The 25,729-nt window shown below is 47.9% G+C and overlaps 1 protein-coding gene across 5 annotated transcripts in view; it reads left to right on the top strand.

Annotated features, from left to right (window-relative positions):
• The window catches only part of LOC105497163 (myosin heavy chain 14), a 148,991-nt gene that overhangs the window by 4,703 nt on the left and 118,559 nt on the right, over positions 1 to 25,729 (top strand). For 4 of the 5 annotated variants that reach the window (XM_071087521.1, XM_071087524.1, XM_071087522.1 and 1 more), the window contains one exon: positions 19,162 to 19,302. In XM_071087521.1, the coding sequence (XP_070943622.1) occupies positions 19,162 to 19,302 (141 nt within the window). Of the gene's footprint in view, positions 1 to 16,208; positions 16,335 to 19,161; positions 19,303 to 25,729 lie in introns of those variants that run through there. The other variant, XM_071087523.1, reaches the window with a different exon arrangement.

A 25,729-nucleotide genomic window follows, 5' to 3' on the forward strand; every position in this document is an offset into this window, starting at 1 on the left:
CCCCGTCTGCAGATGAGGATGATGAGGTTGTTCAACTTGCCCCAGATCAGACAGTGAGTAGGAGGCAGGGCGAGAACTTGAACTCGGGCTGCCTGGCCTCAGAGCCTGTGCTCCTAACCCTACGCTCTGAGGGTTTCACATTGGCTGTTATGTGTATCGGCAAATCGGGATTTCCCAGCTTCAGCACTACTGACATTTGGGGCTGGACGATCTGTCCTTGTGGGCCCCGACCTGTGCACGGTGTAGGATGTGGGCAGCATCTCTGGCCTTTACTCACTAAATGCCAGCAGCACCCTCACTCCCAGCTGTGACAACCATAGATATATCCGTAGCTATTGCCAGAAGTCCCCCATCTGTCAATCACTGTGTTCAACACAGCGTGCAGGGATCAAGAATACACGGGCCAGAGAGGACTTAACCAAATAAAATATCTGACGTCCTTTGGGCTTCAGAAAACACCATCCAGAAAGTTAATGGATAACCATATAATATAAAAATATATTTACAACCGGGCACTCATGCCTGTAATCCCAGCACTTTAGGAGGCCAAGGCGGGTGGATCATTTGAGGTCAGGAGTTCGGGAACAACCTGGCCAACATGGTGAAACCCTGTCTCTACTAAAAATACAAAAATTACCTGGGTGTGGTGGTGCATGCCTGTCATCCCGGCTACTTGGGAGGCTGAGGCAGGAGAATTGCTTGAACCCAGGAGGCGGAGGTTGTAGTGAGCCGAGATGGCGCCACTGCACTCCAGCCTGGGCGACAGAGCGAGACTCTATCTCAAAAAAAAAAAAAAAAAGAAAAAGAAAAAAATAAATAAATAAGGAGAAAATACTCTGGAATTAGATAGTGGTGATGGTTGCACAACCACACGAATAAACTAAAACCCACCGAATTGCACATGTTAAAATGGTGCATTTTATGGCGTGTGAATTATGTTTTTTAAAAAGTTTAAAAGGTAGTTTTTTGTTTTTTTTTTAAGGAGTATGGGCTGTAGCGTCAGGATCCCAGCTTTGTTCCTTATGAACTGTGTGACCTGCGCATATCCCCCATACCTCAGTGTCCTCATCTGTAAAATGAAGACAACATTAGCATCTCTACAATAGTTTCACTGTGAGGGGCAAATGGGAAGATGAATTTAAAGTCCTTGTACACAGACATCGTTCTGTAAATGTCAGCTGGGAGCACAGACGTATCGCTTGTGAGTCACCTGAAAAATCTGGTGAGAACTCAGCTCACACCCTCTCTCCCGCTAACCCCTGGCCCCAACCTGCCCCCCAGCCCCTCTCCCAGCCAGGGAAGTTTTATACCGCATGCATGCACTACTTTGGACCAAAATCTAGGGCCTTTCCTTTTTTTCTTTTTTTGAGACAGAGTCTGGCTCTGTCGCCCAGGCGGGAGGGCAATGGCATGATCTCGGCTCACTGGAATCTCTGTCTGCCAGGTCCAAGCGATTCTCCCGCTTCAGCCTCCTAAGTCACTGGGACTATAGGCATGTGGCATCATGCCCGGCTAATTTTCTGTATTTTTAGTAGAAATGGGGTTTCACCACATTGGCCAGGCTGGTCTCAAACTCCTGACCTCAGGTGATCCACCCGCCTTGGCCTCCTAAAGTGCTGGGATTACAGGTATGAGCCACCGTGGCTGGCCTCAGCTTCAATTTTTTTTTTTTGAGATGGGGTCTCACTATGTTGCCCAAGCTGGTCTTGAACTCATGGCCTCAAGCGATCCTCCCACCTTGGCCTCCCAAAGTGCTAGGATTACAGGCTTGAGCCACCATGCCCGGCCAGGGCTTGTTTTATGGCACAACACCGCAAAGGAAAGAAAAATCTTAAAGATTGTAAGGCATTATGCAATTATGAAAAGCTAATTATTTTCTGTACCTCTAAGACCAAAGGTTATAATCTCAACCTAAAAAAACCCCAGTCATGTAACATGCATTAAATATTTGACATAATGAGTGCCTGGATGTGCTTTTGAGTTGTAGAGCTGTTTGACTGTTAAAAGTACATTCAACCTGGTGGCTCACACCTGTAATCCCAGCACTTTGGGAGGCTGAGGTGGGCAGATCTTGAATCTAAGAGTTTGAGACAAGCCTGGGCAACACAGGGAGACCCTGTTTCTACCAAAAAAAGAAAAAAAAAAAAAAAAAAAAGCTGGATGTGCTGGCTCACAGCTGTATTCGCAGCTATTTGGGATGCTGAGGTGGGAGAATCTGTTGGGCCTGGGGGGTCAAGGCTGCAGTGAGCCATGATCATACCACTGCACTACAGCCTGGGTGACTGGGTGAGATCCTATCTCAAAAAGGAAGAAAAGAAAAAAGGAAAAAAGGGAGGAAGGAAGAAGGGAAGGGAAGGGAAGGGGAGGGGAGGGGAGGGGAGGGGAGGGGAGAAGGAAAGAAAGAAAGGAAGGAAGGAAGGAGGCAGGGAGGGAGGGAAAAAATCCAGCCTCAGGGGCATTTCCAAGGAAAATGCTGTCCTGGTCACAGGACACTGCTCCACCCATGACTGAGGCAACTGTCCCTCCCTCACAGATCTTATCAGACTGCCGGATGGTATCGGTTTCTCTTTCCCTTGAGGACTCAGCCCTCCCCACCTCAGACAGCAGCTGCTCTAGGCCAGAGCCTTATCTGAGCTCCCTAGGTCTCCGGAACCCACCCCTGTTCTAGGCACACGGTAGACACGCTTGCTTCATGTGCACATTCATTCATACACACGGTGCATGCACACCTCTGTGCCAGGCACAGTCCTAGACACTGGGGCTACATCAGTGACCAGCTCAGACTCAAACCCCTGGAGCTATGTTCTAATAAAATAGGCACATGTAATATATAGTATATTTCATGGTCTTCGGCACTAAGGGGAAATAAAGCAGGAAGGGAGGGTGGGAGGAGGTGGCAGGGGTGCTGACAATTTCCAGCGTTCTGCAGAGGAGACCTCACCGAGGAGGTGATATCCAGGTAAAGTCCAGAAGGAAATGAGGGGCGAATCGTGAGGTCATCCCAGGGAGGAGCCTTCTGGGCAGAGGAAACAGCAAATGCAAAGACCCTGGGATGAGAACGTGCTTGGCAATTTTTTTTTTTTTTTTTTTTTTTGAGACAGAGTCTCACTCTGTCGCCCAGGCTAGAGGGCAATGGTGCAATCTTGGCTCGCTGCAGCCTGCGCCTCCTGGATTCAGGCAATTCTCCTGCCTCAGCCTCCCGAGTAGCTGGAATTACAGGCGTGGCCACCATGCCCGACTAATTTTTGTATTTTTAGTAGAGATGAGGTTTTGCCATGTTGGCCAGGCTGGTCTTGAACTGCTGACCTCAGGTGATCCACCCGCCTTGGCCTCCCAAAGAGCTGGGATTACAGATGGGAGGATCGCTTGAGCCCAGGAGTTCAAGACCAGCCTGGGTCACATGGAGAGATCTCATCTTCACAAAAAATACAAAAATTAGCCAGGGGTGGTGGTAGTCCCAGTTGCCTGTAGTCCCAGTTACTCGGGAGGCTGAGGTGGGAAGATTGCTTGAGGCTGAAAGTTTGAGTGTAGCACCTGTTCTGTGCATGCACCTTGTGTCCTTCTGCCACAGGACCTTTGCACGTGCTGTCTCTTCTGCCTGGACCACCTTACTCTCCCATTCTACCCAACGACCCCTACTCATCTTTCAACTTAAAGCTCAATGAGGACACCTTCTAAGACCTTGGGATGGTCCTGACAAGGTCAAATCCCTCTTGTTAGATGTTTTCAGAACACTATCCATTTTTCCGCGGTAGCCCTCAGCAGGGAGGGGAGTTTCCACTTGTGGGTGTGACTGCCTGATTAATGATGGTCTTCCCCACCTCAATGTAAGCTCCACGTGGACATGAACTTGCTCCCTGCTGTGTCCCCAGCCCCTAGAACAATACCTGGTACACAGTAGGGGCTCAATAAATATTCATTGGATGAATGAATGAATGTATGAATGAGAAAAATAACAAGAATGCAGGCTAACAACTAATGAGCTCAGACGGGAAGGGATAAATACAAGCCATGTTGCAAAGGAAGAATGGGTAGGAGACGGATTTGGAGAGAGAATAATAATGGCCTGGCCGGGTGCAGTGGCTCATGCTGGTAATCCCAGCACTTTGGGAGGCCGAGGCAGGCGGATCACTTGAGGTCAGGAGTTCGCGATCAGCGTGCTCAGCGTGGTGAAACCCTGTCTCTCCTGAAAATACAAAAATTAGCCAGGCATGGTGGCACGTGCCTGTAATCCCAGCTACTCAGGAGGCTGAGCCAGGAGAATCACTTGAACCCAAGAGGTGGAGGTTGTAGTAAGCCGAGATCATGCCACTGCACTCCAGCCTCGGTGACAGAGCGAGACCCTGTCTGAAATAATAATAATAATAATAATAATAATAATAATAATAACAACCACCTTGGCAGAGAGAGGGAAATCTGGCTGAGATGGTAGAGGCCTATCCCAAACCTAAAATGTCGCCAGTTTTAGGAACGTTTGAGTTTGAAGGTTGAGTTTGCAGCTGGTCGCCACATGTGGCTCCGGAGCACCTGAAATGTGGTTGGTCTGAGTTGAGATGGGCTTAGAGATTTCAAAGGACTTAATATTTAAAAAAAAAAAAAAAGGCCGGGCGCGGTGGCTCAAGCCTGTAATCCCAGCACTTTGGGAGGCCGAGACGGGAGGATCACGAGGTCAGGAGATCGAGACCATCCTGGCTAACACGATGAAACCCCGTCTCTACTAAAAAATACAAAAAAATAGCCGGGCGAGGTGGCGGGCGCCTATAGTCCCAGCTACTCGGGAGGCTGAGGCAGGAGAATGGCGTAAACCCAGGAGGTGGAGCTTGCAGTGAGCTGATATTCGGCCACTGCACTCCAGCCTGGGCAACAGAGCGAGACTCCGTCTCAAAAAAAAAAAAAAAAAAAAAAAAAGAATGTTGGCCGGGCGCGGTGACTCACGCCTGTAATCCCAGCACTTTGGGAGGCTGAAGGGAGCAGATCACGAGGTCAGGAGATCGAGACCACCCTGGCGAACACGGTGAAACCCCGTCTCTACTAAAAAGTACAAAAAAACTAGCCGGGTGAGGTGGCGGGCACCTGTAGTCCCAGCTACTCGGGAGGCTGAGGCAGGAGAATGGCGTAAACCTGGGAGGCGGAGCTTGCAGTGAGCTGAGATCCGGCCACTGCACTCCAGCCTGGGTGACAGAGCGAGACTCCGTCTCAAAAAAAAAAAAAAAAAAGAAAAAGAAACCTCATCTCTACTAAAAATACAAAAAATTAGCCAGGCATGGTGGCGGGCGCCTGTAGTCCTAGCTACTCGGGAGGCTGAGGCAGGAGAATGGCGTGAACCCTGGAGGTGGAGCTTGCAGTGGGCCAAGATTGCATCACTGCACTCCAGCCTGGGCGACGGAGCGAGACTCTATCTCAAAAAAAAAAAAAAAGGTCAAATATTTCGTTATAATTGATTACAGTGACCGCATGTTAAAATAATGATTTACATATATTGTATTAAGTTAAAATATATTATTAAAATAAATATCACCTTTTTCTTTACTTTTTTTTTTGACACAAGGTCTCACTCTGTCACTCATGCTAGAGTGCAGTGGTGTGATCATAGCTCATTGCATCCTCTAACTCCTGGGTTCAAATGATCCTCTGACATCAGCCTCCAGAACAGCTTGGAGTATAGGTGCGTGATCCCAGTGCCCAGCTAATTAGAAATTAATTTTTTTTTTTTTTTTTTGAGACGGAGTCTCGCTGTGTCGCCCAGGCTGGGGTGCAGTGGCGCAATCTCGGCTCACTGCAAGCTCCGCCTCCTGGGTTCACGCTATTCTCCTGCCTCAGCCTCTGAGTAGCTGGGACTACAGGCGCCCGCCACCATGCCCGGCTAGTTTTTTGTATTTTTAGTAGAGACGGGGTTTCACCATGTTAGCCAGGATGGTCTCGATCTCCTGACCTCGTGATCCACCCGCCTCGGCCTCCCAAAGTGCTGGGATTACAGGCTTGAGCCACCGCGCCCGGCCGGAAATTAATATTTTTTATAGATGGGGTCTTGCTGTGCTGCTCAGGCTGCTCTCAAACTCCTGGCTTCAAGTGATCCTCCCACCTTGGCCTCCTAATGTCACGCTGGGTTTGTAGCTGTTCAGGGTGATGATATTACCTGGCAAGCCCTGGCTACTTCATTATATCATCCTGGTGAACACTTCTCAAACTTTAATGCACACATGGATCTCCTGGAGATGTTGATCAAATGCGGATTCCGATGTATGAGGTTTAGAGTGCGGCCTAAGGTTCTAAATGTTTTCCAAGCTTCCAGGAGTTGATGATGCTTCTGTTACCAGAAAAAGGGGTCTTGATCCAGGCCCCAAGAGAAGGTCTTTAAATCTCTTGCAGGAAGGAATTCAAGGACAGTCACAGAGTGCAGTGACAAGAAAGATTTTATTGAAAGCTGCTTTATTGCAGAGGAGGGCATCCTCAGAGAGCAAGCAGGAGAATACATCGTCCTTGTTTTAAGTTTTTCTTATACAGGGGTCTTGTCTATGTAAAGACTAAACTAGGCACGGTGGCTCATGCCTGTAATCCCAACACTTTGGGAGGCAGAGGGGGTGGATCACCTAAGGTCAGGAGTTGGAGACCAGCCTGGCCAACATGGCGAAACTCTATTTCTACCAAAAATAAAAAAATAATAATAAAGAAAAATTAGCTGGGTGTGGTGGCATGTGCCTATAATCCTGGCTACTCCGGAGGCTGAGGCAGGAGAATTGCTTGAACCCAGGAGACGGAGGTTGCAGTGAGCCGAGATGGCGCCATTGCACTCCAGCATGGGTGACACAGCAAGACTCCATATCAAAGAAAAAAAAAAGACTAACCTAAGCTGTACCTGCGTGCACGGAATGTGCGTGACTGGCAAGAAATGTGCCTTGGTAGTCCCAAGATGGAGCAGAACTGAAAATGGCGTTATTCTGGCTCTCCTAGGCTCCTGTTTCCCTAATGCTTCTGGTCCATGGATCACATCTCAGGAGTAAGGCTCTAGGACTGGGTTTCTCAGCCTTGGCGCTGTTGACATTTGGGGCCATACAATTCTTTGTTGTTGGGGGCTGTCCTGTGTGTTGAAGGATGTTGAACAGCATCCTTGGCCTCCACTTTTAATTTTTTTTTTTTTTTTTGAGACAAGTGTCTTGCTCTGTTGTCCAGGCTGGAGTGCAGTGGCGTGATCTCAGCTTACTGTAACCTCCATCTCCTGGGTTCAAGTGATTCTCATGCTTCGGCCTCCCCAGTAGGTAGGATTACAGCCATGCAGCCCCAAACCTGGCTAAGTTTTTGTATTTTTAGTAGAGATAGGGTTTCACCATGTTACCCAGGCTGATCTCAAACTGCTAACCTCAGGTAATCCACCCACCTCGGCCTCCCAAAGTGCTGGGATTACAGGCGTGAGCCACCACATGCAGCCTATTTCTCCTTTATCTTTAAGTTATTTGATTTTTTAAAGTTATGTGTGTAAATAGTTTACTCATGGATTTTATTCCAGCAGGGTACAGAGGAAAAACAGAACATTTGTAATAAAAGGGGAACACTGGCATACCCAACCACGATGCACATGTATGTTCACCAAAGTCCACTAAAACAGGGATTGGCCCACTACAGGGGCTCAATTCAGTCTCCAGCCTGTTCCTTTATGGGCCAGAGCTAAGAATGGTTTTTGTTTTCAAAGGGTTGTAGGTCGGGTGCGGTGGCTCACGCCTGTAATCCCAGCACTTTGGGAGGCCAAGGCAGGTGGATCACGAGGTCAGGAGTTTGAGAGCAGCCTGGCCAACATGGTGAAACCCCGTCTCTACTAAAAATAGAAAAATTAGTCGAGCATGGTGGTGGGCACCTGTAATCTCAGCTACTTGGGAGGCTGAGGCAGAATTGCTTGAAACCAGAAGGTGGAGGTTGCAGTGAGCTGAAATCACACCATTGCACTCCAACCTGGGCAAAAGAGCAAAACTCTGTCTCAAAAAAAAAAAAAAGGGTTAAAAAAAAAAAAATATATATATATATATATATGACAAAGATCTTATATTATTCCCTAAGTTTAAAATATTTCCTCTCTGGGCCGGGCATGGTGGCTCACACCTGTAATCCCAGCACTTTGGGAGGCCAAGGTAGGTGGATCACCTGAGGTCAGGAGTTTGAGACCAGCCTGGCCAACATGGAGATACCTCATCTCTACTAAAAATGCAAAAATTAGCTGGGCATGGTGGCGCACCCCTGTTATCGCAGCTACTCAGGAGGCTGATGTGGGATAATTGCTTGAACCCGGGAGGTGGAGGCTGCAGTGAGCTGAGATCGTGCCACTGCACTCCAGCCTGGGTGACAGAATGAGACCCCGTCTCAAAATAAATAAAATAAAATAAATAAAATAAAATAAAATAATAAAATAAAATAAAATAAAAATTTCCTCTCTGGCTCTTTGTAGAAAAAGTTTCACAACTCCATACAAGAATGTCCTTAGAAACCCTATTGTAATAACCCGAAACTGGAAACTACAGAAACATCCATCCGTCCACCATTGAATGGATAAATAGATTGTGTTATGTTTGTACAATGGAATGCCATCTAGTAGGGGTTGACAAACTTTTTCTGTTAAGGACCAGATAGTAAATATTTTCAGTTTTCTGGGCCATGTGGTCTCTGCCGCAGCCATTGCTGGGCTTACACAGTTATAGACCACAGTGAATGAATGGGCATGACTTTGTTCCAATAAAACTTTATTTACACAAACAAGCAACAGTCTAGAGCTGACCCCAGGTTGTAGGTTTCCAGCCTGTGCCATTCAGCAATGAGAATCAGCAATCAACATAGAACCTATGTTAAGTGGAAGAAGACAGACTCAAAGGAGTACAGACTGTACTGTTCCATTTATATAAAGTTCAAGAACAGGAAGAAGTAATCTATGGTGTTAGAAGTCAGAATAGTGGTGACCCTTGGGAGAAGAGGAGGGACAAGAGGGCTTGGGGATGTTCTGATTTTAAAATCTGGGTACTGGATTGCTGGCTTCATGGGCTTGTTCACTGTGTGATAATTCGTTGAGCTGTACATTCACAATGTACGCACCATTTTTGTGTGCATGTTATTCTAAATAAAGCCGGGCAAGGGTGTTGCCTGTGACAATCTGATACCTGGCACGGCAGCTGCGCAGCAGAAACCCCCAGATTTTCCCCGGAATTGGGATCTGACAGCTTCTCAGCCTCACAGCTGTTGGAGCTTCTCAGATCCACTGATTTAGTGAATTTGACACGGCAGAAAAATTCTCAGCTTCTTACAAGAACCACGCCTCAATGACTGTCCTCTTTCTTAATCTCACCACTTTCTTTTTTTTTTTTTTCTTTGAGACTGAGTCTGGCTCTGTCACCCAGGCTGGAGTGCAGTGGCCGGATCTCAGCTCACTGCAAGCTCCGCCTCCCGGGTTCACGCCATTCTCCTGCCTCAGCCTCCCGAGTAGCTGGGACTACAGGCGCCCGCCACTTCGCCCGGCTAGTTTTTTGTATTTTTTTAGTAGAGATGGGGTTTCACCGTGTTAGCCAGGATGGTCTCGATCTCCTGACCTCGTGATCCGCCCGTCTCGGCCTCCCAAAGTGCTGGGATTACAGGCTTGAGCCACCGCACCCGGCCTAATCTCACCACTTTCAAACCAGGAAATGAGCAGAAAAAAAAACAACAACAACAATAAACCCGTTTAAATACCTCTGAGACACCAAGGGAAATGTCCTAAACGCCAGGCAATGAAGTCCATGTTCTTTCCTCCCGGGAAAGCGTCGCTGATTCATCTCCTTCATTCTGTGCCTCATGCATGTCTGATGAAGAGAGGCCTTCCCGGACCACCTGATCTAAGGGAGCACCCCCTCACCCCGGCATTTCCCGGCAGTCTTCTCTGCTTTCTGTTTTGCCTTCATGAGTGTAAGAAATTGAATTGTGTCTCCCCCTAAAAAAGAATTGTTGACATCCTAACCCCCAATACCTCAGAAAAGTGACCATATTTAGAAACAGGGTCATTGCAGATGTAATTAGTCAAGATGAGGTCATCCTGGAGCAGAGTGAACCTCTAAACCAATGTGACTGGTGTCCTTATAAAAATAATGCCGTGTGGGCCGGGTGCGGTGGCTCATGCCTGATATCCCACACTTTGGGAGGCCGAGGTGGGCAGATCACTTGAGGTCAGGAGTTCAACACCAGCCTGGTCAATACGGTGAAAGCCTGTCTCTACTAAAAATACAAAAATTAGCCAGGCCTGGTGGCACACACCTGTGGTCCCATCTACTCAGGAGGCTGAGGCTAGGACAGAGGGCTGGGACAGATTCTCCCTCGTGGTCTTCAGCAGGAACCAGCTCAGGCAACACTGCAAATTTCTGGCCTCTGGAATTGTGAGACAATAAATTTCTACCATTTAAGCCACACAGTTTTTGGTACTTGGTTATGGCTAATACAGATGAATAAAATTCAGATATGTGGGAAGGGGAGGATGGGCATTCAAGGTGAAGGGAACAGCCTGGGCAAAGGTAAGGAACCAGGACACCACTAGGCTTCCACAGAGAAGGATGCACGGTTTAGTGTCACAGTGTTGTGGTGTACATTATTATAGGATGCTGCATCTTGAGGACACTTCACCCATGCCCACTGTCCCCTTCTCAGTTCCAGACGTGTGTCTCTGACAGGGTCTGGCCAGGCAAACAAAAATCACCTTAGGTCTTTCAACAGGAGGTAATTTAATATACAGGATTGATCACATAGAGGGTGGAAGGACTGAAGAGCTAAATGCTGCACAGGGAGGCTTTCTAGAGCGTCTATAGGTAGAGCACACCTATCTATCTATCTATCGATTGATCGATCGATTGATCTATCTTTTTTAATTTTTATTTTTGAGACAGAGTTTCACTCTTGTCGCCCAGGCTGGAGTGCAGTGGCACTTTCTCAGCTCACTGCAACCTCCGCCTCCCGGGTTCAAGCAATTCTCTTGCTTCAGCCTCCCGAGTAGCTGCGATTATAGGTGCCTGCCACCACGCCTGGCTAATTTTTGTATTTTTAGTAGAGACAGAGTTCTGCCATGTTGGCCAGGCTGGTCTTGAACTCCTGACCTTAGATGATCTCCCCGCCTTGGCCTCCCAAAGTGCTGAGATTAGAGGCATGAGCCACTGTGCCCAGCCTATCTATCTATTTATCTATCTGTCTATATATCATCTATTGTCTATTATCTATCTATTTATCTATCATCTATTATCTATTATCTATTTATCATCATCTATCTATTATCTATCTATCATCATCTATCTATTATCTATCTATCTATCTATCTATCTATCTATCTATCTATCTACCTTTTCAGAGACAAGGTCTCACTCTGCCACCCAGGCTGGAGTGCAGTGGCTCTATCACAGTTCACTGAAGCCTCAAACTCCTGGGCCCAAGCGATTCTCCCACTTCAGCCTCCTGAGTAGCTGGACTATAGGTGCATGTCACCACGCCTGGTTAATTTTAATTTTAATTTTTTTTTTTTGTAGAGATGGGGGGGGGTCTTGCTCTGTTGCCCGGGCTGGTCTTGAACTTCCGGCCTCAAGCAATTCTCCTGCCTTGGCCTCCCAAAGCGCTGGGATTAGAGGCATGAGCCACCATGCAATCCACACAATCTGGATTTTACCAAGTCCTGGAGGTGGTTTTCAGCTTTGCTCAAGTTTAAGCAGCCCCAGCTTTGCTGCTTAAAGTGTGGTCCATGCTCCAGGACCAGCAGCATCAGCCTCACCTGGAGCTTATTAAAAATACAGCCCCTCGGCCCCACCCTGGACCTGCTGAATCAGAATCTTAAGATCCCTCACAACATTAACTGCGGGAGGGATGCTGCGTCCTTGATGCATGACATCAAGAGGTCTCTGATGTCAGCAGGTCCCACAACGGGTGACATTAACTTTGATCCCGTGCTTAAGATGCCGTCTGCCCAGTTTCTCCGCTGTAAAGTTACTCTTTCTCACACAGAGCTCATTTGATGGCTCTTACCAAGGCACATTTTTAGAGCATATGAAACTGTGAGAATCCCTGGTCTAGAGAGTAATGACCGATGTTTGTAATAACAGCCCTGAGTCAAGGAAAGAGCTGATTCATTACGGCACCTGTGGGAGGTAATTTAGCTTAATGGGTAAGAGTACAGACTTGGAGGCACCAAATTAGGGAAGCAGGCAGCCAAAACGCAGAGGTTTTAAACTTCTACCTTCACTGTACTTCTGTTTCCTTTTCTCAGCGTTCAGCTCCTTACTATGTTCTCTCGATTCCCTTGTTGCCTTGTTTTGGTGTTTTTTTTTTTTTTTTTTTGAGACAGGGTCTCTCTCTCTCTGTCACCCAGGCTGCAGTGCAATGGCGCGATCTTGGTTCACTGCAACCTCCACCTCCTGGGTTCAAGCAATTCTCCTGTCTTAGCCTCCTAAACAGCTAGGATTACAGGCATGTGCCACCACACCTGGCTAATTTTTGTATTTTTAGTAGAGATGGGGGTTTCGCCATGTTGGCCAGGCTGGTCTCAAACTCCTGACCTCAGGTGATCCACCCTCCAGGGTCTTTCTCTGTTGCCCACGCTGCGGTGCAGTTTTGCAATCATAGCTCACTGCAGCCTTGAACTCCTGGGCTCAAGCGATCCTCCTGCCTCAGCCTCCAGAGTAGTTGGGACCACAGGCATGTGCTACCACACCCGGCTAACTTTTTGATTCTTGGTAGAGACAGGAGTCTCACTATGTTGCCCAGGCTGGCCTCGAACTCCTGACCTCAAATGATCCGCCCGCCTTAGCCACCCAAAGTGCTGGGATTACAGGCATGAGCCACCACGCCCCAGCCTTGTTCAGCATTTTTAAAAGCTTCACTGCCTGCCCAGCGCGGTGGCTCACACCTGTAATCCCAGCGCTTTTGGAGGCCGAGGGGGGCAGATCATGAGGTCAGGGATTTGAGACCAGCCTGACCAACATGGCGAAACCCCATCTCTACTAAAAATACAAAAATTAGCCAACTGGTGGCGGGCGCGTGTAATCCCAGCTACTTGGGAGGTTGAGGCAGGACAATCGCTTGAACCCGGGAGGCGGAGGTTGCAGTGAACTGAGATGGTGCCACTGCATTCCAGCCTGGGTGACACAGCGAGACTCCGTCTAAAAAAAATAAAAAATAAATAAATAAAAGCTTCACCTCCTGCCATTATGTCAAATATTTTATTGTTTACTTGCTCATTGTCTCTTCCATGAGAAGTTGAGATCCAGGAGGACAGACACTCTGGCTTGTCCATGGAGGTATTCTCAGTTCGCAGCACTGTGCCTGGCACACAGTAGGTGCTTAAAAAATTGTGCTGAGTTTTTAAAAATGTGAGCACTGGAATCAGACTCACATGAGTTCAAATCCTAAGTCTGCCCCTTACTTATCTGTCCCTACGTCTGTTTCTGTGTTGGTGATATTGAGATAATGGTGCTGAAACGGTTAAAGAAATATGCATGGAAGTTTTTGCTATACATGGCTTTTTAAACACTTTATTTTGAAGTAATTTCAGACTTAACAAAAAAAGTTGCAAAAATAATGCAAAGAATTCTCATGCAAAATAATGCAAAGAATTCTCACCCTTCACCCAAACTTCTCCAAAGGTTAAAACTTTTCATAACAACAGTAAAATATTGTGAAATAAACATGGTAACATTTCTATGGACTAATCTACGAATGCGTTTCTTTCCTTCCTTCCTTCCTCCTTCCCTCCCTTCCTTCCTTCCTTCCTTCCTCCCTCTTCCATCTTCCCCTCCTTCTCTCCCTCCCTTCTTTCTCTTTCTCTTTTTTCTTTTTCTTTCTTTCTTTCTTTCTTTCTTTCTTTCTTTCTTTCTTTCTTTCTTTCTTTCTTCCTTCCTTCCTTTCTTCCCCCCTCCCTCTTTTCTTTTCTTCTTTTTTCTTTTTCCTTCCTTCCTTCCTTTCTTCCCCTCCCTCCCTCTTTTCTTTTCTTCTTTTTTCTCCTTCCTTCCTTCCTTTCTTTCTTTCTTCTTTCTTTTTCTTTCTCTTTCTTTCTTTCTCTCTCTCCCCTCCCTCCCTCCTTTGTTTCCTTCCTTCCTTCCTTCCCTCCTTCCTTCCTACCTTCCTTCTGACAGAGCCTCACTCTGTTGCCCAGGCTGGAGTGTGGTGGTGCAATCACAGCTCACTGCAGGCTTGACCTCCCGGGCTCAAGCAATCGTTGAGCCAAGACCTGGGTCACCCACTGATTTCTTTTTGTTACAGGCATGCGCCACCATGTCTGGCTAATTTTTTTTTTTTTTTAAATTTTGTAGAGATAGGGGTCTCCCGGCTGGGCGCGGTGGCTCGCGCCTGTAATCCCAGCACTTTGGGAGGCCGAGTCAGGCGGATTGCCTGAGGTCTGGAGTTTGAGACCAGCCTGGCCAACATGGTGAAACCCCATCTCTACTAAAAATACAAAAATTAACCAGCCATGGTGGTGGGCACCTGTAATCCCAGCTACTCGGGAGGCTGAGGCAGGAGAATCGCTTGAACCTGGGAGGCGGAGGTTGCAGTGAGCAAAGATTGTGCCACTGCGCTCCAGCCTCTGTCTCAAAAAAAGAAGAGAGATGAGAGTCTCCCTATGTTGCCCAAGCTGGTCTCGAACCCCCAGGCTCAGGGGATCCTCCTGCTTTAGCTTCCCAAGGTACTGGGATTATGAGCGTGAGACACTGTGCCCAGCCAAACCTTTTATCACATTTCACCGTATTCCCACTCATGCCCTTTTTCTGGTCCAGGATCCCATCCAGGGACCCACACAACATTTAATTGTCATGTCTCCTCAGTCCTCTCCAATCTGTGACAGCTCCCCCATCTTTCGTTGACTTTCATGACTTTGAGACTTCTACGAAAGTCTTCAAGGGAAAGGTCCTGGTCGTTTAGTTTGTGGAATATCTCTTGGTTTGGATTTGTCTGATTTTTTTTTTCCCATAATTAGATTCAGGTTGAGCACTTTGGGCAGAGACACTATGGGAGTGATGCTGGGTCCTACTTGGTGCCTGACATCACCAAGAGGATGTTAGAAACTGATGTTAGAAGGCCCCGTCACCAGTGTGATCTTACCTCTGATCACCTGCTTAAGGTGTTGTCTTCCTCGATTCTCCTCTGTAAACTTATGATTTCTGACACAGCGTTCATTTGATAGTACCTATTATTAACCATTTTTTCTCCCAATATATATTTACTGAGCACCTATTATGTGCTAGGCCCTGTCCAAGATGTGGCAACCGTTTTCCCCTCCTGGAGCTTACGCTCTCACAAGGAAGACTGACAGGTAGTGGAAAAAACTCACAACAGAGAGAAACCAGTGGGTGACCCAGGTCTCATATGGTACTGCAGGAGACGGGAGGAGAGTGTGAAGGGATATTTGAGTTGGGTGTTGAAGGATGAGTAGGAGGTCACCAGGGAGGGAGAGTAAAGGAGTGGTACTTGTGCAGAGATGAAAGACAGCATTTCCAATGCCAGACTGAAGGGCTGGAGTGTGGTGCTAGAAGCCTGAGGAGCCACGGGAGGGCTGTGAGTAGAGGATGAGTAGGATCAGTTCTAGGTGTAGAAAGATCCTCTTTGGCTATGTGGGGGGCAGGATGGACGGAACAACCTACACGCCTGGGAAGAGGCTGGGAAAGAATGAGGCTTGAATGGGAGTGGTCACCCTGAGGATGGAGAAGATGGCTTGGGGCAGAGACAGGGGTAGGAGGCCCATTTGTGGGGGGTGGCAAGAAGGAGAGAGGCAGTGAGGATGATGGGGTTAGATATGCCCCCCCATATCTAACCTGGACACTGACAGATCTAGAGAAACTATTATTGACCAAGAGGGGAAATGCAAGTATCAGAACAGGTTTGGCAGGGAAGATAATGAGCCCTGTTTTCCCATAAGTGGATGACAGATTTCAGAGAGATTTCCTTCCGAGATGGCTGGCCCCGAGAGGTGTGTGGAACTTAAAGAGTTAATCCCTCTGCTGTTTGAGAAAACAAGGGGCTCAGAATGAGTGTCTTTCTCTCTTGCTCCTCCTATTTCTCTGGGAATAAACATAAGTCAGATAACGTAGTCCAGAAAGTACTTGGAACTTCGTAAATGCTTATTAGATGGCAGTTGTATTTTTAAAAAATGTAATGACTGCTTACAAAGTGCCAGACAATTATTATTTTTACGGTTGGATGTCTTTTTCTCATTGTCTCTTATTTCTTCCTTTTCTCAGCCCCTGTGGGAAGGCAATTGTCTGGCATAATCATACATCTGTGCAATCCTGGGAAAGGTCATCACTGCAGGAGACAGGTTGATTTCCCCGTAGACTTGTAGAGCTTCCCATGATGCTGGAAATGTGGTATGTCTGTGCTGCCAACAGGGTAGACACCAACCTATACTAACCTATGTGGCTGTCAATCACTGAAGATGTGGCTAGTGGGACTGAGGAACTGAATGTTTTTTTCTCTCTCGCTTTTTTTTTTTTTTTTTTTTTTAGAGAGACAGGATCTTGCTCTGTCACCCAGGCTGGAGTGCAGCGGCTCGATCATTGCTCACCGCAGCCTTGACCTCCTGGGCTCAAGCAATCGTCTCTCCTCGGCCTCCTGAGTAGCTGGGACTACAGGTCCACACCACCATGCCTGGCTCATTTTTAAATTTTTGGTAGACACAGGATCTCACTATGTTGCCCAGATGGTCTCAAACTCCTGGAATCAAGTGATCCTCCCACCTTGGCCTCCTAAAGTGCTGGGATTACAGGCATGAGCCACAGTGCCCGGCTTTGAAGATTTTAATCTTATTTAATTTTAATTCATTTACATTTAAACCACCTCATGCGACTAGCAGTTACCACCTGGGACAATGCAATTCTACAGCTGAGCCTGCTCCCTAGAAGCATAAAAATTTACCCCATTGCCAGGCGCAGTGGCTCACGCCTGTAATCCCAGCACTTTGGGAGGCCGAAGTAGGGGATCACTTGAGGTCAGGAGTTCGAGACCAGCCTGGCCGACATAGTGAAACTCCATCTTTACTAAAATACAAAAATTAGCCGGGCATGGTGGCACATGCCTGTAATCGCAGCTACTCAGGAGGCTGGGGCAGGAGAATCACTTGAACCCAGGACACAGAGGTTGCAGTGAGCTGAGATCGGGGTCATTGTACTCCAGCCTGGGTGACAGAGCAAGACTCCATCTCAAAAGAAAAATAATAGGGCTGGGCGCGGTGGCTCAAGCCTGTAATCCCAGCACTTTGGGAGGCCGAGGTGGGCGGATCACGAGGTCAGGAGATCGAGACCATCATGGCTAACACAGTGAAACCCCGTCTCTACTAAAAAATACAAAAAACTAGCCGGGCGAGGTGGCGGGCGCCTGTAGTCCCAGCTACTCGGGAGGCTGAGGCAGGAGAATGGCGTAAACCCGGGAGGGGGAGCTTGCAGTGAGCTGAGATCCGGCCACTGCACTCCAGCCTGGGTGACAGAGTGAGACTCCGTCTCAAAAAAAAAAAAAAAAAATAATAATAATAATAATTAATTTTAATAATTTATGTATAAAAAAACTTAGTGGTTGGCCAGGGGCGGTGGCTCAAGCCTGTAATCCCAGCACTTTGGGAGGCCGAGACGGGCGGATCACGAGGTCAGGAGATCGAGACCATCCTGGCTAACACAATGAAACCCCGTCTCCACTAAAAATACAAAAAAATTAGCTGGGCGTGGTGGCGGCGCCTGTAGTCCCAGCTACTCGGGAGGCTGAGGCAGGAGAATGGCGGGAACCCGGGAGGCGGAGCTTGCAATGAGCCGAGATCGCGCCACTGCACTCCAGCCTGGGCGACAGAGCGAGACTCCGCCTCAAAAAAAAAAAAAAAAAAAAAAAAAAACTTAGTGGTAATTTGTTATCGCAGCCATAGGAAGTTAATACAGCCACCTTGGAGTGAAGTCTGGCACTTTTTAAAAAAGTAAACCTGGGCTGGGCATGGTGGCTCACGCCTGTAATCCCAGAACTTTGGGAGGCCGAGGTCGGTGCATCATTTGAGGTCAGGAGTTCGAGGCCAGCCTGACCAACATAGTGAAACCCCGCCTCTACTAAAAATACAAAAAAAATTAGCCAGGCGTGTTGGTGCGTGCCTGTAATCCCAGCTACTTGGGAGGCTGAGGCAGGAGAATCGCTTGAACCTAGGAGGCAGAGGTTGCAGCAAGCCAAGATTGCATTACTGCACTCCAGCCTGGGTGACAAAGTGAGACTCTGTCTCGGAAAAAAAAAAGTAAACCCGATGCAGGGCAAGCTCTTGGCTTCTACCAGGGAGGAATTCAAGAGGGAGCCGGTGGTGGAAGAAAATAGCTTTCCTGAGGCGGTGGCAGACTTACAGCTCTGGGACCACAGGCTGTTCAACAAGCAGCGTGCTGAGTGGGAACAGCAGCTCAGCGCAGGGCTGCAGTCATACTTATATCTACGTTTAATGATATGCTAATTAAGAGAGCAGGTTATTCAGAATTAGCTAGAGAATGAGCTAGTAACTTCCAGGTGTTGCCATGGTTCGAGACCAGCCTGGGCAATATAGTGAGACCCCCCCCCCATCTCTATACAAATTTTAAAAAATTTATCTGGATGTGGTGGTGCAAGGCTGTGGTAGTTACTCGGGAGTCTGAGGCAGAAGGATTCTTTGAGCCCAGGAGATTGAGGCTGCAGTAAACTGTGATTGAACCACTGTACTCCAGCCTAGGTGACAGAGTGAGACTCCGTCTCAAAAAAAAAAAAAAAAAAATATTGTGAAAATATACTCAAAAATTATAAATTCGTACATGTATTTAATAAGCCTGATTTAAAAAGATAATTCCGGGGGAACGGTCTGTAAGATTTATCGGATGCCAAGGGACCCACGGCACGTGCGCAAAGACTAAGATTCCTGAGGGTGTTGACTGTGCACACCTGTGTCACCTGCCACGCTGGGGATGAAGGAAGGGGAGGAAGGACATTGCAAGGAAAGGACCCTTCCGGGGCTCAGGTTCAGGACAGGGGTGGCTCCTGGGCCAGGAGCCCGGAGTGCAGGGAGCTTGCAGAGGAGTGGTAGGGAGGAGGAAGGGGGTGGGTTGAAACCAGATGAGGACTCGGTTTCTACCTTTGTCACCGAGCTATCATCATCTACACCCCTCCATATATTCGTTAATCATACACCTGCTTTATCTGCCCTCCCAGCCTGCATTCCATTCAGGCAGACAGATGTCCCTGAAGGCCCGAGGGACACCAGCCGCTATGCCAGTCTCCAAGGAACCTGAGGGAAACCAACGCTGGTCCCGGTCTTTGAGGACTCCCCAACGCAGTGAGGGAGACCGACAGGTAAGTAGGCAGTGTCCACGCCTGGGGAAGAGGCTGTAAGGGAGACACCGCAGGCACTGGCAGGGCTCCCTACGGAACAATCAGGGAAGACATCCTGAAGAAGGGGGCATTGGGGTGAGGCCTCTCCCCATGTCATGAGGCCAAGCCCAATAATAATAATGATGCTAATAGTAATGGCCACTGGCCGGGTGCAGCGGCTCACGCCTGTAATCCCAGCTCTTTGGTTTTGTTGTTTGTTTGTTTTGAGACTGAGTCTTGCTCTATCGGCCAGGCTGGAGGGCAGTGGCAACCTCAGGTTCATGTGATTCTCCTGCCTCAGCCTCCCGAGTAGCTGGGATTACAGGCACCCGCCAGCTCTTTGGGAGGCTGAGGCGGGAGGATCGCCTGAGGTGGGGAGTTCAAGACCAGAGTGGCTAACATGGTGGAACCTCATCTCTACCAACAAATACAAAAATTAGCTGGGCATGGTGGCGCATGCCTGTAGTCGCAGCTACTCGGGAGGCTGAGGCAGGAGAATCACTTGAACCGGGGAGGCAGAGGTTGCAGTGAGGAGAGAGCACACCACTGCACTCCAGCTTGGTCGACAGAGCAAGGATCTGTCTCAAAAATAATAATAATAGTAATAATAATAGCAGCCACCAACATTTATCGAGGGCTTGCAATTGGCCAAAATCACTACGCTAAGCACAGGACGTGAACTAATTAATTTAACCCTTCAACAGCTGTAAATGGTAGATACTTTTCCTGTCCTGCCTTTCTGCCTTCTCCTCCCTCCCTCCCTCCCTCCTTCCCTCCCTTCCTTCCTTCCCTCCTTCCCTCCTTCAAGACAGCATCTTGCTCCGTTGCCCAGGCTGGAGTGTTCAGTGGTGCAATCACAGCTCACTGCAGCCTCAACCTCCTGGGCTCAAGCGATCTGCCCACCTCAACCTCTCAAAGTGCTGGGGTTACAGGCGTGAGCCACTGCACCCGGCCAGCAGATACTTTGATCACCATCCCCCTTCTTACAGATCAGGAACATTGAGGCACACACTTGTTTCCTTCCCTCAAAATGTTCCTGCTGTGGCTGGGGAGATGGTCATGGACACAGTGTCAGTCTGGTGAAGCTGTGCATTGATGTGCAGCAGAAGACGTTGAAAGGAAGCGAGAGGAGAGAGGGACTGATTCTAGCTGGGGAAGGAATTGAGGGTTGGGGACGCCATTTGTAGAAGGCTTCTGAGAAGCGATTGCCCTCCAGGGACAGATCCTTTTATAGGGCGTGGACTTTGGTGCATAGAATTCCGTCATATTTTCTGTTCCTGTTTCTCTATCATTTGTCCATATCCCGATTTTGCTTTCTTGCTTATTTTTCCCTTTAATACTCCAGACTCACTCCTGTTTCCTCCTCTGGTGCCCCATAAACAAACCCTAACACCTCTAACATTCACGCAATCTTGGGTAGGTAGAAATGCTTACAGACCAGACGGCATTGCTTTGTGTAATTATGTCTTCCAAATTGACACAAAGGATAAATGCTATCTTTTAAATTGTGCTATAGACTGTTTTGTTTCTTACTTTTTCAATTCAACATTAATTTTTTTGTTTCGTTGTTTTTGTTTTTTAAAACAGAGCTGGTGCCTTAGCCTCCCAAGTAGCTGCGATCACAGATACACACCATCAAGCCCAGCTATTTCTTATATTTTTTAGTGGAGACGGGATTTCGCCATGTTGCCCAGGGTGGTCTCAAACTCCTGGCCTCAAGCAATCTGCCCACCTTGGCTTCCCAAAGTACTGGGATTAAAGGCCTGAGCCACCGTGCCCGGCCCAGTATTATGTTTTTATGATCTCTCCATGTTACCAAGTGAAACTGATTTATTGCTTCTAGGACACCATGGAGGAATCCACTCCCTTTTGCTTACCAGCTCCCCACGAAACAGACCCCATGGTGGTCTCCACCTCCCCATTCCCACCCATAATGCTGCCCTGGGCATCCTGGGATATGTCCTTGTATGTTACCTGTGTATGCTTCTCTATGGTACCTACTTGGAAGTGGGATTGCTGGATCCCGGGAGAAATGCACAGTGAATGTCACAAAATTCTACCCCATTATCTAAGGTGGGTCTTAAAGCTCTAGCAGCATGTCACCAGGCAGAGAAGGGTGGAGAAGGGACCAGCCAGTTCAAAGGACTGAGAGTCCACAGCATGTCCAGGGTTCAGGGAATTATAGGTGACCCACCCGAGGGGTGGAACCTTTCAGGGAACAGCCATGTAATAAATACTCGACTGCACTGGTTTCTTTTTGGTTTTTTTTTTCCTAAAAAGGAAAATAGTCTTGTTGTGGGCGGCAGCTTGGCAACATCTATGAAAGTCTTAACTGCACATACTCTTTGACCCAGCAATATCACTACTCATGCATGAGGAAGTAGGAAGAAGGAGGCTCAGTGTGTTGTGGCTTGTAAAGGTGGAACGTGGAAAACCACCAACAGCCCTACCAATGGGTGAGGAGTCAAAGGAACCACAGCTAGGCTGCGGCTATTGAATATGGTGCGGTGTAGACAAGATAAAGGTGAATTAAAACATAGGAGCACGGGCTGGGCACGGTGGCTCACGTCTGTAATCTCAGCACTCTGGGAGGCTGAGGCAGGCGGATCATGAGGTCAGGAGATCAAGACCATCCTGGCCAACATGGTGAAACCCTGTCTCTACTAAAAATACAAAAATTAGCTGGGTGTGGTAGTGGGCGCCTATAATCCTACCTACTGGGGAGGCTGAGGCATGAGAATCTCATGAACCCAGGAGGTAGAGGTTGCAGTAAGCTGAAATTGCGCCACTGCACTCCAGCCCGGGCGACAGAGTGAGACTTTGTCTCAAAAAGGAAAAAAAAAAAAAAAAAAAAAAAAAAAAAGGCAAGTCAAATGTCCCTATATTGAGTATCATCCTATATCCCTAAACTCAAGAAATGATAATATTTCTCAGTTCTGCATCTATATATGTAAAACAGGAGTTGGCAAACTTTTTCTGTCAAGGCTCAGATGGTAAATATTTTCAGCTTTGAACATATGGTCTCTGTCACAACTGCTTAACTGTGCCCTTATAGCATGAAAGCAGCCACAGCCACAGACAATACTAAACCAACAAGCATGGCTGTGTTCCAATAAAAGTTTATAAACCCAGGCATTGGGCCAGTGTGGCCTGTGGGCTGTCATTTGCTGACCCCAATGTAAATAAATGGTAAATGTTAGATCCGGCTCAGTGGCTCATGCCTGTAATCCCAGCACTTTGGGGAGCCAAGGCAGGAGGATCACTTGAACCCAGGAGTTCGAGACCAGCCTGGGCAACATAGTGACACCTCGTCTTTACAAAACAATAAAAAAATTAGCCAGCCATGGTGGTGAGTGCCTGTGGTCTCAGCTGCTCTAGAGGCTGAGGTGGGCAGACAGCTTAAGCCTGGGGTGGTAAGTTTAGGCTGCAGTGAGCTGTGATTACGCCGCTGCACTCCAGGCTGAGTGACAGAGTGAGACCCTGTCTGAAAAAAAAAATTTTTTTTGAAAGAAATTACACCAAAATATTATCAGGGGTACATCTGGAAGGCAGAGTGAAAAGGAAGGGCCTGGTCAAGGGAAATATTACCCTTGGGTTTACATTTTTTCTTTTGTGTAGTTAAAATTGCTTTACATTAAAAAGAATAGCTTTGGTGACCTTCTCCTTTCTGATCAGTGTCTTAGAAATGCCAGCAGCAGCGGGGCCTAGTGGCTCACACCTTTTGTCTCAGCACTTTGGGAGGCCAAGAAGGGAGGATCGGTGGAGGCCAGGAGTTTGAGACCAGCCTGGGCAACGTAATGAGACCCTGTCTCTATTTATTTTACTATTACTATTTTTAACCTTTTGAGACAGAGTCTTGCTCTGTCATCCAGGCTGGAGTGCAGTGGCACGATCTTGATTCATTGCAACCTCCACCTCCCAGGTTCAAGCGATTCTCCTGCCTCAGCCTCCCAAATAGTTGGGATTACAGGTGCCTGCCACCACGCCCAGCTCATTTTCGTATTTTTATTGGAGATGGGGGTTTCACCATGTTGGCCAGGCTGGTCTTGAACTCCTGACCTCAGGTGATCAGCCCACCGTGGCCTCCCAAAGTGCTGGGATTATAGGCATGAGCCACAGCACCTGGGCCCCTCTCTATTTAAAAAAAAGAAAGAAAATGCCAGCAGCATGTGAAAGCAATGAGGAAGCAAAGTTCTCCAGCACCCTACCAGCTAGAGCAGAATTTCTCAGGAGTTTCTTTTATTCACTGAACAGGTGAGAGAGAAAGAATAAAAGGTTTTATTCACTTATCCAGCACTTACCACGTACAAGGAACTGTCCTAGGTGCTAGGGACAGAACAGTAAATGAAACCGAGTCCCTCCCCTCTATAGGGTGGATATTCTGCAGTCAAAGAGAGACAGACAATAAATAACAAACACAACAAATAAATAAATGGTGTCACAGGTGAGAAGGTCAAAGGTGCTATGGAAACACAGAAACAAGTGGCAAGTAAAAGGGGGGGGGTTGCCTGGGCGCCAGGTGAGGCATTAAACAAATGACCAGAGAAGGCTTCAATGCGAACGTGACATTTAAGCAGTGGCCTGAATGAATGAGATGAGAGCTAGGAGGACGTCTGAGAGGAACAGCATTCCAGGCAGAAGGAGCAGCCGTGCAAAGGCCCTGAGGTGGGAACGTATCGTTGCATTTGAGGAACAGCAAGGGAGAAAGTGTGGCTGTAGTGGCATGAGCCAGGGGGAGAGGGGGAGAGGTGAAGAGAAATAAGGGGCAAAGTGGGTCACTGATGAGGACTTTTGTTTTACTCTGGGCCATGTCGAGGTGGGGGCGGTGTCTGAGCAGAGGAGGGACAGGAGCTGACTTGAGGTCTAAGAGGGTCCCTCTGACTGCCCTGTGGGAGCAGACGCAGTGGGAAGTGGGGAGACCAGAGAGGAGGTGGTGGCAGTGGTCTAGGCAGGAGATGACGGTGGATTTGACCAGAGTGAGGCAGTGGGGGTGGCAAGAAGGGGTCACATTCTGGAGCTAGAGCTAGAGCTAGAGATTATATAGATATAGAATTTTTTTTGAGATAAGGTCTCACTCTGTCACCCAGGCTAGAGTGCAGTGGTGCGATCTCAGCTTAATGCAATCTCTGCCTCCCAGATTCAAGCGATCCTCTTGCCTCAGCCTCACCTGAGCCTCCTAAGTAGCTGAAACTACAGGTGTGTGCTACCACACCCAGTTCGCTTTTTTTTTTTTTTTTTTTTTTGTGATAGAGTTTTGCTCCTGTTGCCCAGGCTGGAATGCAGTGGCACAATCTCAGCTCACTGCAACCTCTGCCTCCCAGGTTCAAGCAATTCTCCTGCCTCAGCCTCCCAAGTAGCTGGGATTACAGGCATCCACTACCACACCCAACTAATTTTTGTGTTTTTAATGGAGACAGGGTTTTACCATGTTGGCCAGGATGGGATGGTCTCAATCTCCTGACGTTGTGATCTGCCCACCTCAGCCTCCCAAAGTGCTGGGATTACAGGTGTGAGTCACTGCGCCTGACTTTTTTTTTTTTTTGAGATGGAGTTTCGCTCTTGTCGCCCAGGCTGGAGTGCAATGGCACGATCTCAGCTCACTGCAACTTCCACCTCCTGGGTTCAAGCGATTCTCCTGCCTCAGCCTCTGAATAGCTGGGATTACAGGCGTGTGCCACCATGTCCAGCTGATTTTTGTATTCTTAGCAGAGATGGGGTTTCACCAAGTTGGCCAGGCTGGTCTTGAACTCCTGGGTTCAAGTGATCCGCCTGCCTCGGCCTCCCAAAGTGCTGGGATTACATGGCGTGAACCACCGCACCCAATCGGATTCTGGATGTATTTTGAAGGTCAAGTTGACTACTTTTGCTGATAAACTGGAAGTAGAGGTAAGAAGGAAAGAGGAATCAAGGATGGTGCTAAGTGTTTTGGCTCAAGTACAATCAACAGCCATCTGCCACAGATCACCTGGGGACTCGTAAAAATGCAGGTCTCTGCCCCCTGCCCCCGGATCTATGCAGCTGGCACCCCTGGGTGCAAGCCAGAAAACTGCCTTCTGAGTGAGCTGCCCAGGAAAAGACTGGGGACCCAGAGGTAACCATGATCCTCTCAGGGGTGGGGAGGCACCTTCTGAGAACATTAGAGTGGTTGCTAGACTCTCTAGGTTCAAATCCCAGCCCTGCCATTCCACCTATGTGAGCTGGAATGACACCTGAAATTCTCCCAGCCACAGTTTCTTCATCTCTAACAAGACTATCAATGGTACCTGCCTCACAGGGCTGACGCAAGGTCTGAATGAGTTCATGTGTATAAAATATATAAAATGGTGCCACCACATACAACTTCCCAATAAGGGCAGCTAAAATTAGCATCCAGTTCCAATGATAATGAATTCTTTTTTTTTTTTGGGGG

The sequence above is a fragment of the Macaca nemestrina genome, chromosome 20 (assembly GCF_043159975.1).
Source record: "Macaca nemestrina isolate mMacNem1 chromosome 20, mMacNem.hap1, whole genome shotgun sequence".
Lineage (NCBI taxonomy): Eukaryota > Metazoa > Chordata > Mammalia > Primates > Cercopithecidae > Macaca > Macaca nemestrina.